This window comes from Ctenopharyngodon idella, chromosome 2 (assembly GCF_019924925.1).
Source record: "Ctenopharyngodon idella isolate HZGC_01 chromosome 2, HZGC01, whole genome shotgun sequence".
Taxonomy (NCBI): Eukaryota; Metazoa; Chordata; class Actinopteri; order Cypriniformes; family Xenocyprididae; genus Ctenopharyngodon; species Ctenopharyngodon idella.
In genome coordinates this window covers 37,995,956-38,008,344 of record NC_067221.1, presented here as the reverse complement: position 1 = coordinate 38,008,344, position 12,389 = coordinate 37,995,956, and the positions used below count along the sequence as shown (strand labels likewise).

At 36.3% G+C, this 12,389-nt stretch overlaps 1 protein-coding gene across 2 annotated transcripts in view; it reads right to left on the bottom strand.

Annotated features, from left to right (window-relative positions):
- Positions 1–17: 17 nt before the first annotated feature.
- The window catches only part of stap2a (signal transducing adaptor family member 2a), a 16,467-nt gene continuing 4,095 nt past the window's right edge, over positions 18–12,389 (bottom strand). Inside the window, exons 3-11 of one of the 2 annotated variants that reach the window (XM_051866305.1) lie at positions 12,205–12,324; positions 9,642–9,698; positions 6,607–6,758; positions 5,724–5,855; positions 3,825–3,894; positions 3,634–3,736; positions 3,451–3,546; positions 2,576–2,704; positions 18–1,399 (exon numbers count right to left, since the gene is read on the bottom strand). In XM_051866305.1, coding sequence (XP_051722265.1) covers positions 1,344–1,399; positions 2,576–2,704; positions 3,451–3,546; positions 3,634–3,736; positions 3,825–3,894; positions 5,724–5,855; positions 6,607–6,758; positions 9,642–9,698; positions 12,205–12,324 — 915 coding nt within the window. In that variant the 3' untranslated portion in view covers positions 18–1,343. Of the gene's footprint in view, positions 1,400–2,575; positions 2,708–3,450; positions 3,547–3,633; positions 3,737–3,824; positions 3,895–5,723; positions 5,856–6,606; positions 6,759–9,641; positions 9,699–12,204; positions 12,325–12,389 lie in introns of both variants that reach the window. The other variant, XM_051866295.1, reaches the window with a different exon arrangement.

The window sequence follows — 12,389 nt, the reverse complement described above, 5'->3', positions numbered from 1 at the left end:
AAAACTTTAACAGCGGATGAATTATATAAAACCTTCCCTTTAATTCCCATAAATATCACAGTTATAAATAACAAGAAATGATTTTAACATCACATGAAAACAGATATCTACAAAGTCACAGTAGTACCATGCATGTTCATAAAACCGACAATGAAAGTTGGTTACTCAGGAACACAAATGGAACCATTTCACAACCTATCCCTAAACGCTTACAAATCTGAGACACTCACCTCTAGGCTGAATTGTCCTTAATATTCAAAAAAACATTTTAAGCAAAACCTGCCTCATAAACTTGGGTGTTTCTCCTGGAAATGTGTCCAAAAGCATCATTCAAATTTCGAAATATTACAGATCTATTGAGACACACGGAAGCAGGGTCAAAAATGAACTTTTGCCACACCTTTCAAAGGCCATATATTTCTTATTGGCCATGAAACTGCATTATTTGTATTATATATATTTGTTGTTCCAGTCGTGACATGGTTTCTCTTTAAATATAGCATGTCCTTAAGAGAGTGTGGATCATCCTTACAATTCAATTTAAATCATGTACCGTATTATGTTCATGTTCCTAATAAAGTTACTGTTTTTATTTTGCATTACTGAAGCTAAAATAGTGCTAGCAACGCTAATGTCATGGGTTCAAATCCCAGGGAATGCATGATCTGATTAAATTTAGGCTTATACCTTTATTGCAATGCAAGTTGCAATAAGGAACAAGGCAGATGCATTTATGATGCATTTATGATGCATTTATGCATCTGCCGAATGCATAAATGCATATTTGCCCAATTTATATGTGCGTTTGGTTATGGGGAGTGTTAATTTTGGACCCTGCCCCTAACAACACCATGTTCACATTCGTCTGAGCATTTAGATCAGTTCTCTCCAGTTCACAGTTAGTGCTTGATTGAAACCAGATATATAGCCTATTAAGTCCTTCATTGTAAGACCAGTTTGATGTGCTTCTTTCTTAAATGTGTGGAAATATATTCTCTACTCATGGTTTTGTCAGTAGAAACCCGAGTGTAAATGTCTTATTAATTAGAGAGAGAGAGAGAAAGAGATATAAAGAATATTGGCTCAGATTTTTCCTTTTTAATTTTCTATAATCTCAAAGGAACTCACAACATTGTGTGACAGCCTTATCATGAGGCAGGACAAGCTGGTGGACCTCGGCTCTTGTGTTATTAATAAAGTCAAATAAAGTGTCATTGTTTAAGTCACACTGAGGGAAGAGTGTCGATTACAGGGAGTCCTTGTTCCTTCAACAGGACATCAGTCTTTATTGGAAGGCACTGGAAGAATGAGACGGCGAAGGGTGGGCAGAAATAAGGAGGAAATCACTCTTGACTGGTCCGTCTCTTCTCCAGCTTCTGTTTGAGCTCGTCTGTGAGGCCTGATGGGAAGAGAACTTCCTAGTCATATTGTATATTAAATATCCAGTCATATTTTAACCCTCATATTCTGTTAAGATTGATTTTACTTTCTCTATGTTTGGGGTCCCAGAGAATCTAATGCACATAGGAAAAATAGTATTCACTACTGTTCAAAAGTCTCCTGTGCTCACCAAGACAGCATTTTTATTTATCAAAATACAGTAAAAACAGTAATATTGTGAACTATAATTACTATTTAAAATATCTGTTTTCTATTTGAATACATTTTAAAATGTAATTTATTCAAAAATTAAAAAAAATCAGTGTCACATGATCCTTCAGAAATCATTTTAATACGCTGATTTGCTGCTCAAGAAACATTTCTTATTATGTTGAAAACAGTTGTGCTGCTTCATATTTTTGTGGAAACTGAATCAGTGTGTCGAATCATGATTCGGATCGCGTGTCAAACCGCCAAACTGCTGAAATCACGTGACTCTGGCGCTCCGAACTGCGGATTCGACACGCTGATTCATGATGTTCTGAAGCTTCCTGAAGCAGTGTTTTGGAATCGGCCATCACTAAATAAGTCCTTTTTTTGTTTTTTTTGGCGCACCAAAAATATTCTCGTCGCTTTATAATATTAATATTGAATCACTGTACTCATATGAACTGATTTAAATATGTTTTTAGTACCTTTATGGATCTTGAGAGAGGAAATGTCATTGCTCCCTATGTAGGCCTCACGGAGCCATCGGATTTAAACAAAAATATCTCAATTTGCGTTCCGAAGATTAACGAAGGTCTTACAGGTGTAAAACGGCATGAGGGTGAGTAATAAATGACAGAATTTTCATTTTTGGGTGAACTAACCCTTTAATTTGGATTTGTCTGTGCATGTTTTTTTGACTCTTATAGATGGAGTTACCATTGACATGCATTATAAGACTGACAGACCGCAACGGTTGGACTTAAAAATCATCATTTGTGTTCTACAGAAGAAACAAAGTCATCTACATCTTGGATGCCCTGGGAGTAAGCAGATAAACATCAAATTTTCATTTTTGGGTGAACTATCCCTTTAAGACAATTTATAGAAAAATACAATAAAATTCAGAACCCAAAAATCAGTGTTATCAAGTAGAAATGTTTTGAAAAGAGTTTTGGAGCTGTTAAAAAGGGCCTTGGGCTCTTACCCTGAGAGAAAGGTGAAGGAGACAGAACCAGTCTTCTCATGGAGTTGGACGGAGAGCCAGATGGGGAAAAGGATCTTGGTGAGGAACTGGGAGATCTCGTCTGTGACTGCAGGGACCATCTGTCTGTAGCTACTGAACACACACACACACACACACACACACACACACACACACACACACACACACACACACACACACACACTCACTTAGTCTGGAATGAAAATAGACAGTGTACTGTATATTGATTTGGATAAAAGCATTCACTAAAAGACTAGGTCACATAGACGTATGACCAGTATGTACAGTCCTACATCTAGTGAGCCAGCATTTTCTCAAACTTCTCACAGTGTTATGTCCAACAAGCCACAAATTGCACATACACACAGATTGAGACTTGTTTCATACTTTTGCAACAAGAGTCACTATAGCATCCAAGTCCATTTGTTCCTGCATATTATATATATATATATATATACACATAAAGGCTAATGTTTTTGCGTTTTGATGCGTAACACTTCATCTTTAATAACATGAGATTTTGTACAAATGACAGAAAAAAACCTTGCAACTCCATTTGAGCTTGGTTTTGTTAAAATGTTAATAATATAATGACTCATGCAAGTTTCTGACCACATATAAAGCTACAATATCAACTTTGACAATGCAGTGTTTAATTATTATTTAAAAAAAAAAAAAAAAAACTGTTTTTCCATTTCCTAAAAAGTAGCGTTTTTGGAGATACAAGGTTTCGGCATGACAGCGACGTTATGAAGCTGCAGCAAACTTGATTTATTTTCTGCTATCTATATCCTATATATAAAGAAATATCAGCAGATGTGGTTGTGTGAAGCTGTGGAGCATGAGATGTGTGGTACCTTGTTTAGGGGGCAGTGATGGAGCTCGAGAGAGAGGCCCAATGGGAGCACAGTGCAGGGTTCGCTCTCCATTCTCATAGTTGGATGACACAAACGCTACAGGAAAAGGAAATTCACATGCTGAGTTCAGTACAAACTAATTGTCACTTTATGGCCAAATTGAACAATGAGTTTGTGACGTACTGATGTTCTCCTCATAAGGCTCTTCTAATATGAAGGGCTGAAGAGTCCCGGCTGTTTTCTCCATGAGTGAATTGATGACATCATGCAGTGTGGGACAGGGAATCTGGAGGAAGAGACCAAAAATAAGAGGAGAAGTGAGATTTCCCCAAGGTTGATGTTTTCCCTTTATTAGGAAAGTCATTTTCACATACTGGGTTTTCCACGTCGATGATGTAACCACCCTGCTGCTTCTGTGTCACTCTGTAATGCCTGAACACCGAGCTGAAAAAGAAAACAACACTACGGCTCAGTTCTAAACACTAGTGAGCCTACTTCAATCCTATTAGGCCATTTATGATGACATCCAGTGGTGTTATTGTTAACTGATACTACAAATGAAACTATTGAACGTCATTTTCGTTAATTGAAAAAGGCTGAAATAAAATAAAATATAAATAATTAAATGAATTTTTTTTTTTTTTTTGCCTTGGCAACTAACTGAAATAAAATAAGTTGAAGTATTAAAATGATTAAAACTGAAATATAATTAAATGTAAATAGAATTTTTTTTTTTTTTAAAGTAATAAGAATGACAAAAGCACCTAACAAAATTACTAAAACTAAAATGAAAACTGAAAATATAAAAATAAAAGCTAATTCTCATTATTAAATATTATATTAGTAAATAAATAAATAAAAGTAACAGTGATCCAGCATCACAGGCTACATCTACATTAATCCGGATTCATTTGAAAACGGTGTTTTCATTTCAAAACACTCTCTGTTCACACTAGCGTTTTCAAGCGTTTTCCAAAAGTTTCACATCCACACTGAAACGTCAGAAAACGCCAAATTCACCTTACTGCACATGTGTAAAACCTTATTAAAAGCTCACTGAGGTGATGCAGACGGAACAGACATGCTCATGATATTCTTCTGGCAGAATAACTTTATTTAGCAAAATATCTCCCCATTCACTGATGTGTCCAGGTCGCACTCAGTCACTATTATATGTTTGGCCTAAAACGCAAATGCTCTCATGTTTTGCCGCAGGAAAGCAATTGCAAGTATTTTTTTGTCATCTTTGCAGGACTGCGATATATTGTGTCTGTTATGAAGCACATAACAGGCACAATAGTGGTACATATCTATCGGTACCTCCGTTTTCACAGACCACACTATGTTTTCAAATTGGGAAAGCATTTTCAAAAAGCTCCATTTTTGCAGGACAAAAACGGAAGATCAAAATGGAAAGAAAAAGATGTGTTTTCAATCGAAAACATATTAGCGTGGACAAGGCCATAGTGAATGAATCCAATGCATTTGAGTGGAGTTCCAGTGATTTTCAAAATGGCCTTATATGAGGACATCATAAAATCCAGTGAAATCTAGCAATGACATCAAAATAAATAAACCAAGGGAAAATTTCTGTCATAATGAAATTCAGTGGTTGCCATAATGGCCCTAATGGCCCTTTATAATGACATAATAGAATCCAGTAAAATCCAGTGATGATGTCACAACTGCCATATATGATGAACTGGTCTCAAAAACATTGCACTAGGGTCAGTGGATACAAAGTCAAGATGCCATATCAGGTCAAATAAAATGCCAACTCTAATTATATTTAATTCAGTAGTGAAAAATAAAGAACATTTTCCACTGATATCATGTAAAATATACAAAGCATGTGTATATACAAGTCCAGTCTCCTGTGCGCTACATTTAATGAGCACTATTTGTGTAGTGTGCAGAGCTGCTGTCTATAAATAGCCTCTAATAAGTCACTTATGAGGTTCCATTTGGTTTAGGATGGTGCTTTAGAAGTCAGCTGCCTATGTAGACAGAAGACAGCAAGGAGGATTACTAAGTTTTAGAACAGAGCTTAGAACAAGTGAACTTTTGGAGGTTAAAGGTATTCTCTCAACGATAAATGAAAACAGAAATAAATACAGAGACAGAGAGAGAGAGAGAGAGAGAGAGAGAGAGAGAGAGAGAGAGAGAGAGAGAGAGAGAGAGAGAGAGAGAGAGAGAGAGAGAGAGAGAGAGAGAGAGAGAGAGAGAGAGAGAGAGAGAGAGAGAGAGAGAGAGAGATGTTTCAGTGTTTTTACCCGTTCAGGTCTTGTCGTGTAGTGACAGCGAGTGAAGATCCGTCCCGTCCCGGTCTGAGAAGCATGTTCCCACAGTCCGGATGTCTTTCTAACAGCACCTCCGCTTCAGTTCGAGACACAGGCCTGAAGCACCTGCCAAATAACATAAACAAGCACAACTACATGAACATATTTGTCTCAAGTATCCAATAAGAACGAGATTATTCACAACCGTTAAATATGTAGAAGATTTTGGTAAAGGTTTGTCCTTTTAAGCCAATCCCTGTCAACAATAACAAGTCTAAAATGTCTAGAATAGGCTAAAAATAAAGTAAAGGTTTTGTAATGAGTAATAAGAACTGAAACCTTAGTAAGGAGTGCCACTTTTAATAAGAACAGGTTAACGGCAGTAGCAGATACAGTCTGGCAATGGATTCTTTTGTTTTAAATAACAAAACAACAAAAGTTCTATTTTTGTCAAATGTAAAGGCCCTTTCACACCAAAAGTATAAGCCTCAGGCTGAAGGAAATGAGTTATGAATAACACATCAACCACACCGGATATACCTCATAAAACATACAACTTCAGGAATAATCCAAATAATGATATAAAACACTAAAATCTAGTTTGGCTGCATTTTGTAGTTCTGAGAAATGCCATGTAAAATAAGAATCACACGGAAGAGATCGTTTTTATTGTTGGCTAGTACACGGCGTAAATCCATGGAATTTTTTGCCTGTTTTTATCACGTAGGCAAACATCGTTTAGAAAAGTAGCAGCCCTACTCCCATTAGAGCAATAGTAATAGTGATGTTTTTGCAATGGATAAACACACAGATGCTCAAGAATGTCATCTATGACCCCTCTCCACAAACACACTCGCTCACATAAACAGATACTCACGCAGGTATTTCTCCCACCAGTGGGAGCGAGAGAGGGGATGAAGGGGCTCTGGAAGATGCACGGGCCTTTCGACGCATTTTTTCTTTCTCCACGACTTCATTCAGCATGTGCAGCTGCCCGGGCAGGAGGGTGAGTGTCGTGGGCACAGCGAGCTGTGATCAAACACAAAGCATACATCACTCTAATTTGCATAGTTAAATATACCGGGCATAGTGACGGTTTATGCGCAGGGACTCTGATCTCTTTATCTATGAAAACATGTAAACAGCATCACTAAAGAAACGAGTGGGAGGTGTTTCAGAAGTGTTGTTTTGATCGGAATTGATGCCAGTGGATATGATGGTGATAAATATTTGTTATAATACCGGTCATGGAACATTCGCTTTATTGCGCGTCTAATGTCCAACTCAAACTGGGCGTGTTCACACTTGTAGTTCGGTTCTCTTGGGTATTTTGGTCCGGATCAAAAAAGAAAGTGATACATTTAGTCCTAGTTCACTTAGAGTTCACACTGTCATTTCTAACACAGAAGCTAAAGATACAAAACAAAAACAAAACACATTTATGATGTATATTTTGCGACAATACTTACCGAACATCCAAAACAGTGCTGTGTGCCTTTTCAGGGGTCCGCTTGTTCAATTCAAATGAATCACAATAACAGAGCAATCACACCAGAGTTCATTTCAATCGAACCAAACCGGCCAAGTGTGAACACACCCGTAATTACAAAACAGATTATATACAATGACATTCTGAAAAACATTTGAGCTATTAAAGGATTAGTTCACTTCAGAATTAAAATTTCCTGATAATTTACTCACCCCCATGTCATCCAAGATGTTTATGTCTTTCTTTCTTCAGTCGAAAAAAGGAATTAAGGTTTTTGAGGAAAACATTCCAGGATTTTTCTCCATATAGTGGACTTTAACAGTTACCAACGGGTTGAAGGTCCAAATTACAGTTTCAGTGCAGCTTCAAAGGGCTCTACACGATCCCAGACGAGGAATAAGGGTCTTATCTAGCAAAACGATCGGTCATTTCCTTAAAAAAAAAAAAAGTAAAAAAGTATATACATTTTAACCACAAATGCTCGTCTTGCACTGCTCTGCGATGCGCCACACGTTACATAATTGTGTTGGAAATGTCACGCGTGACGTGGGCGGAAGTACTGAGTGAGTGTTTACAAAGGGAACATGCAAAGACTAAGTCAAACGGCCTTAACAAAAAAAAAGTTTTGAAGTTTGACGATTTTGAAGCTGGAGAAAATGAGATGGAGTTCTTCGCCCTACCGCGGTACTCCCGCCTAGGTCACACGTGACCTTTCAAATGTGATTACGTAATGCGTGGCGCATCGCAGAGCAGTGCAAGACGAGCATTTGTGGTTAAAAAGTATATAAATGTTTTCTTTTTAGAAAATGACAGATCATTTCACTAGATAAGACCCTTATTCCTCGTCTGGGATCGTGCAGAGCCCTTTGAAGCTGCACTGAATCTGCAATTTGGACCTTCAACCCGTTGGTAACTGTTGAAGTCCACTATATGGAGAAAAATCCTGGAATTTTTTCCTCAAAAACCTTCATTTATTTTCGACTGAAGAAAGAAAGACATAAACATCTTGGATGACATGGGGGTGAGTAAATTATCAGGAAATTTTAATTCTGAAGTGAACTAATCCTTTAAGACAATTCTTTCAATATTAATTCGAACAAATCTAAAAATAGAGCATAAAATAAAAATAAAAATAATCTAAAATCTAGCTTTTCCTTAAAAGCTTTTGTTACATCCACTGACTCTATTATATGTCTAAAATTTAGTTAATTACTAAACACATATCGCAGTGATAAAAGCAGAGTGAAAGAACACTATATCAAGACATTTAATATTTGGTCATTTCGAGATTATCGCCATCAGCTGATAACAGTGTCCAACTATCTGCTTAACAGAACATTTTGTCTTGTGTCAGTTGCAAAGTTGACCAACAGCAGTGTCAATAAATAGTGCAATTGGACCGTCAGTTGGATCTTCTATTCTCAGACATTTAAGTGAATTTTGTATAAATATAATGTAAACAATCATTTAAATATGTGCACATTTTATTTGATGTCATACAATTTTCATAAAACTACCATTTAAAAGTTTGATGTCAGTACAATTTTTAAATGTTTTTGAAAGTCTCTTAGGCTCACCAAGGCTGCATTAACAGAATTTAACAAAAATATATAGTTTAAAAAAAAAAAACTATTTTTTTTTTAATTATACTAGTAATATTATTACTATTTTAAAATGACTGTTTTCTTTCTGAATATATGCTAAAATCTAATTTATTCCTGTGATGTAAAGCATCATTACTCCAGTCTTTAGTGTCACGTGATCCTTCAGAAATCATTCTAATATGATGATTTGCTGCTCAAGAAACATTTCATATTATTATCAGTGTTGAAAACAGTTGTGATGATTAATATTTTTGTGGAAACCTTGATACATTTTTAAAAATTTTGTAATTAAAAATGTCTGTCTCTTTTGATCAATTGAATGCATCCTTGCTGAATAAATGTATTAATTTCTTTCTTTCTTAAAAAAAACAAAACAAAACAAAACAAAAAACCCAGACTTGTAAACGGTAGTGTATGTCAACATAATATCAGCCATCTTCCTCTCTAGACATCAGCCATTAAAATATATTCAGCAATTAAAAAAGCCATAATGGTAAACCAAATCCTTCCCAAACGGAAATAAATCACGGTATCGACTGCATTCTTGGAAACTGGTCATAAAACTCTGCAGTTCAAAGGTCTCAGATCTGATTAACCAACTCAGAACAAGATTATTATTCAAGACTGGGTGCTGACTCTGACCGAAATTCATTGTTCTGCAGCAGGAGCTGTAAGTATTTATTGACATGCACACAATAACACTAAAAAAACACTAGCGCTAAGCCAGCATTTACAGTTTTTACTGTAAGGACATAAACTCATTTGTGAAACTAAAAAATATATATTAACTTCTGTTTAAAAAAATTTGATTGAACTCACATCTACGACAGAGTAGAGAAAACCTTTCCACAGCTCACGTGCCTCGAGATTTGGTGCCTGTGAGGAAAGAGAGAAACAGATATTGGTATTAATTATACTATTAACTATAATTCAATGCAAATATTTAGTTACACTACTGCATTACATTACAGTCATACAGTAACTCACAGCCAAATAGATCTCCATTACATTTATTGATTATTCAAGGTGACTTACAAATGAGGAATACAACACAGTTGATTCATCCATCCATCATTTAAAATAAATAAATAAAACATTTTCTCAGAAAGGATGCATTAAATTGATCAAAAGTATATTTGTATAAAAAGATTTATATTTCAATTAAATGCTAGAGACTTCTTTAAAAAAATATTTTAAAAATATTACTGACCCCAAACTTCTGAACGGGTGGTTTGGTAGGTGTTTGTTTTTACAGTTTGTACATTAGTATTTGTGAATTAAGTTCTCACAGAACATTTATTTATTTATGCATTTCTTTGAGGTATGAAAGGGCTGCTCATGGGTTTGTAAGGGGAAGTATCAAAATACAGTGATAGTCAATGTCCGGCAAAGTGTTTTTGTGCATTTTTGCGTTGGTAATCTCTATACAATCTCTCTGTTTCCGAATGCAGAATAAACCAAGAGTTTCCTGAGCAAGGACTACAGTATATCTAATGGCTGATAGTGATCCTACACTGTACAGTAAGTGCTGTTTAGCCACGACCTGACCTTAATATGACCTGGAGCTGTCTGGAAGTGTTATTACTGGCATCAGATGTGCTGAGCATAAACAGGAATACAATAATGGCCAGTGAAACCAAAACTCTCTATAGCGTGACAAAGGTAAATATCATATGGAGAATTTTGTGAAGAGTGAAAAACCCACATTTGCTCATGATGGGATTGAGTTGTGCGTTTGGAGCGTGATTGTCTCAGACAGTCCAAGCATTCAGATTGGAGCTTATTGTTTCAAGAAAGCACTGTTCTGACTCCTTTACACATTTTATAAGCACTTTATGAGTTCTCAGCTCATAAAAATACCAATATATGTAGGCAGATACGAGCGCATTTAGCATAACAGCATTGTTTTGGATGTTCGGTAAATTCCGTCGCAAAATCATAAAAGTAGTTTTATTGTTATTGCATCTTTAGCTTTGGTATTAAAAATGACAGTGTGAATGCTAAGCGAATCAGAACTTTTTGGTCCAAAATAACCAAGAGAACTGAACTACAAGTGTGAACATCAGTGTTAGGGAAAAGTTACTTTCAAAAGTAATTCATTAAAATATTGCGTTACTCCCTAAAAAAGTAACTAATTGTGTTACTTAGTTACTTTTTATGAAAAGTAATGTGTTACTTTTGTGTTACCTTTTCTCATCTGGGCTGCGCTTGCTTGTTTTTTTGTTTTGAATAACAAAACAACAAAAGTTCTATTCTTGTCAAATGTAAAGGCCCTTTCACACCAAAAGTATAAGCCTCAGGCTGAAGGAAATGCAAAGTTAGGCCTGCTGCCATTCTGGATTGCAGAAGAATAGGATGTAAGAGAAGAAAGTTGTTTTTATTCATTTTGAGAAACACTGAATCTGTTTTTGTGCAAGTGAGATGAGTAAATGCTCACATTTAGTCTAGAACTACAATAACCATCATGTTCACACAGCGCATTCAACGCCTCTGCACTTACTCCTGATTTCTCTCAACATGGGGACAGAAGAGGTGTCAGTCAATACATTAAAAAACAAAGTAACTTGCGTTACTTATTTGAAAAAGTAACTCAGATATTTTGTTGTAAATTTAAAGTAATGAGTTACTTTACTAGGCCACATCCACACGAAGCCAGATCTTTCACTATCCAATCTTTTTTTTTTCCTCGTCTCAAGAAATATCTGCGTACACACGAAACCACTGAAACGACTCAAAATGATGTAGTATACATACCAGATCAGTATGTGGTGCTGTAATTCTGCCACAGAGATACACTAAAAACGGAGAAGAAGACTTGGAGCATCCATATAAACCTTGCACGCTGTATACAAACTTTAGTAAAGCTTAGTAATAAAGCTTTATTTTAGTAAAGCTAATAGGCTCAGTAGCTTCTGCAGCACAAACACAAGCATGTAGTACGCTATTGTTGTTGTTGCTGTTACGTGACGTAGCGGCGTCGAGACGTTAAGGGGATGACATCATCGTTTCACAATATATACGGATGGCTGTACACACGAAAACGCAGGGGTGTCATTTTCAGATTTATCCACTCTGGGACCTGGTTTAAAAAAAAAAAAAAAATAGCGGTTTCAGGCTCCCAAAACGCTGGATCTGTCCGGACGAAACGCCTATACGATACAAATTTACGTATACAGCTAAACTCGTCTCCATGTGGATGGGCTCCTAGTTACTTCAAAAAAGTAATCTGATTACATAACTTGCATTACTTGTAATGCCTTACCCCCAACACTGTGTAGAATATACATCAGGCAGTCTTGTGAGCGGTCTGTGGGTGTGAGGCCGAGATTAAGAGCTTTAGGGGAGCGAGATGTGTGTGTACTGACAGACATTTGATACTCACAGTGAGTTTGATTTCTCCATCCTTCATGCGGAGGTTCAATCTGGCTGCTTCCAGATTCCTATCACGACTTGGGTCATCGATCAGAGACACAAACCCACTCAGATCCAACTTCTCTACATACTATTTAGAAAACACACACATGCAGAGCGACATTTAAAGGAACAATTCACACATAAATGCCTTTT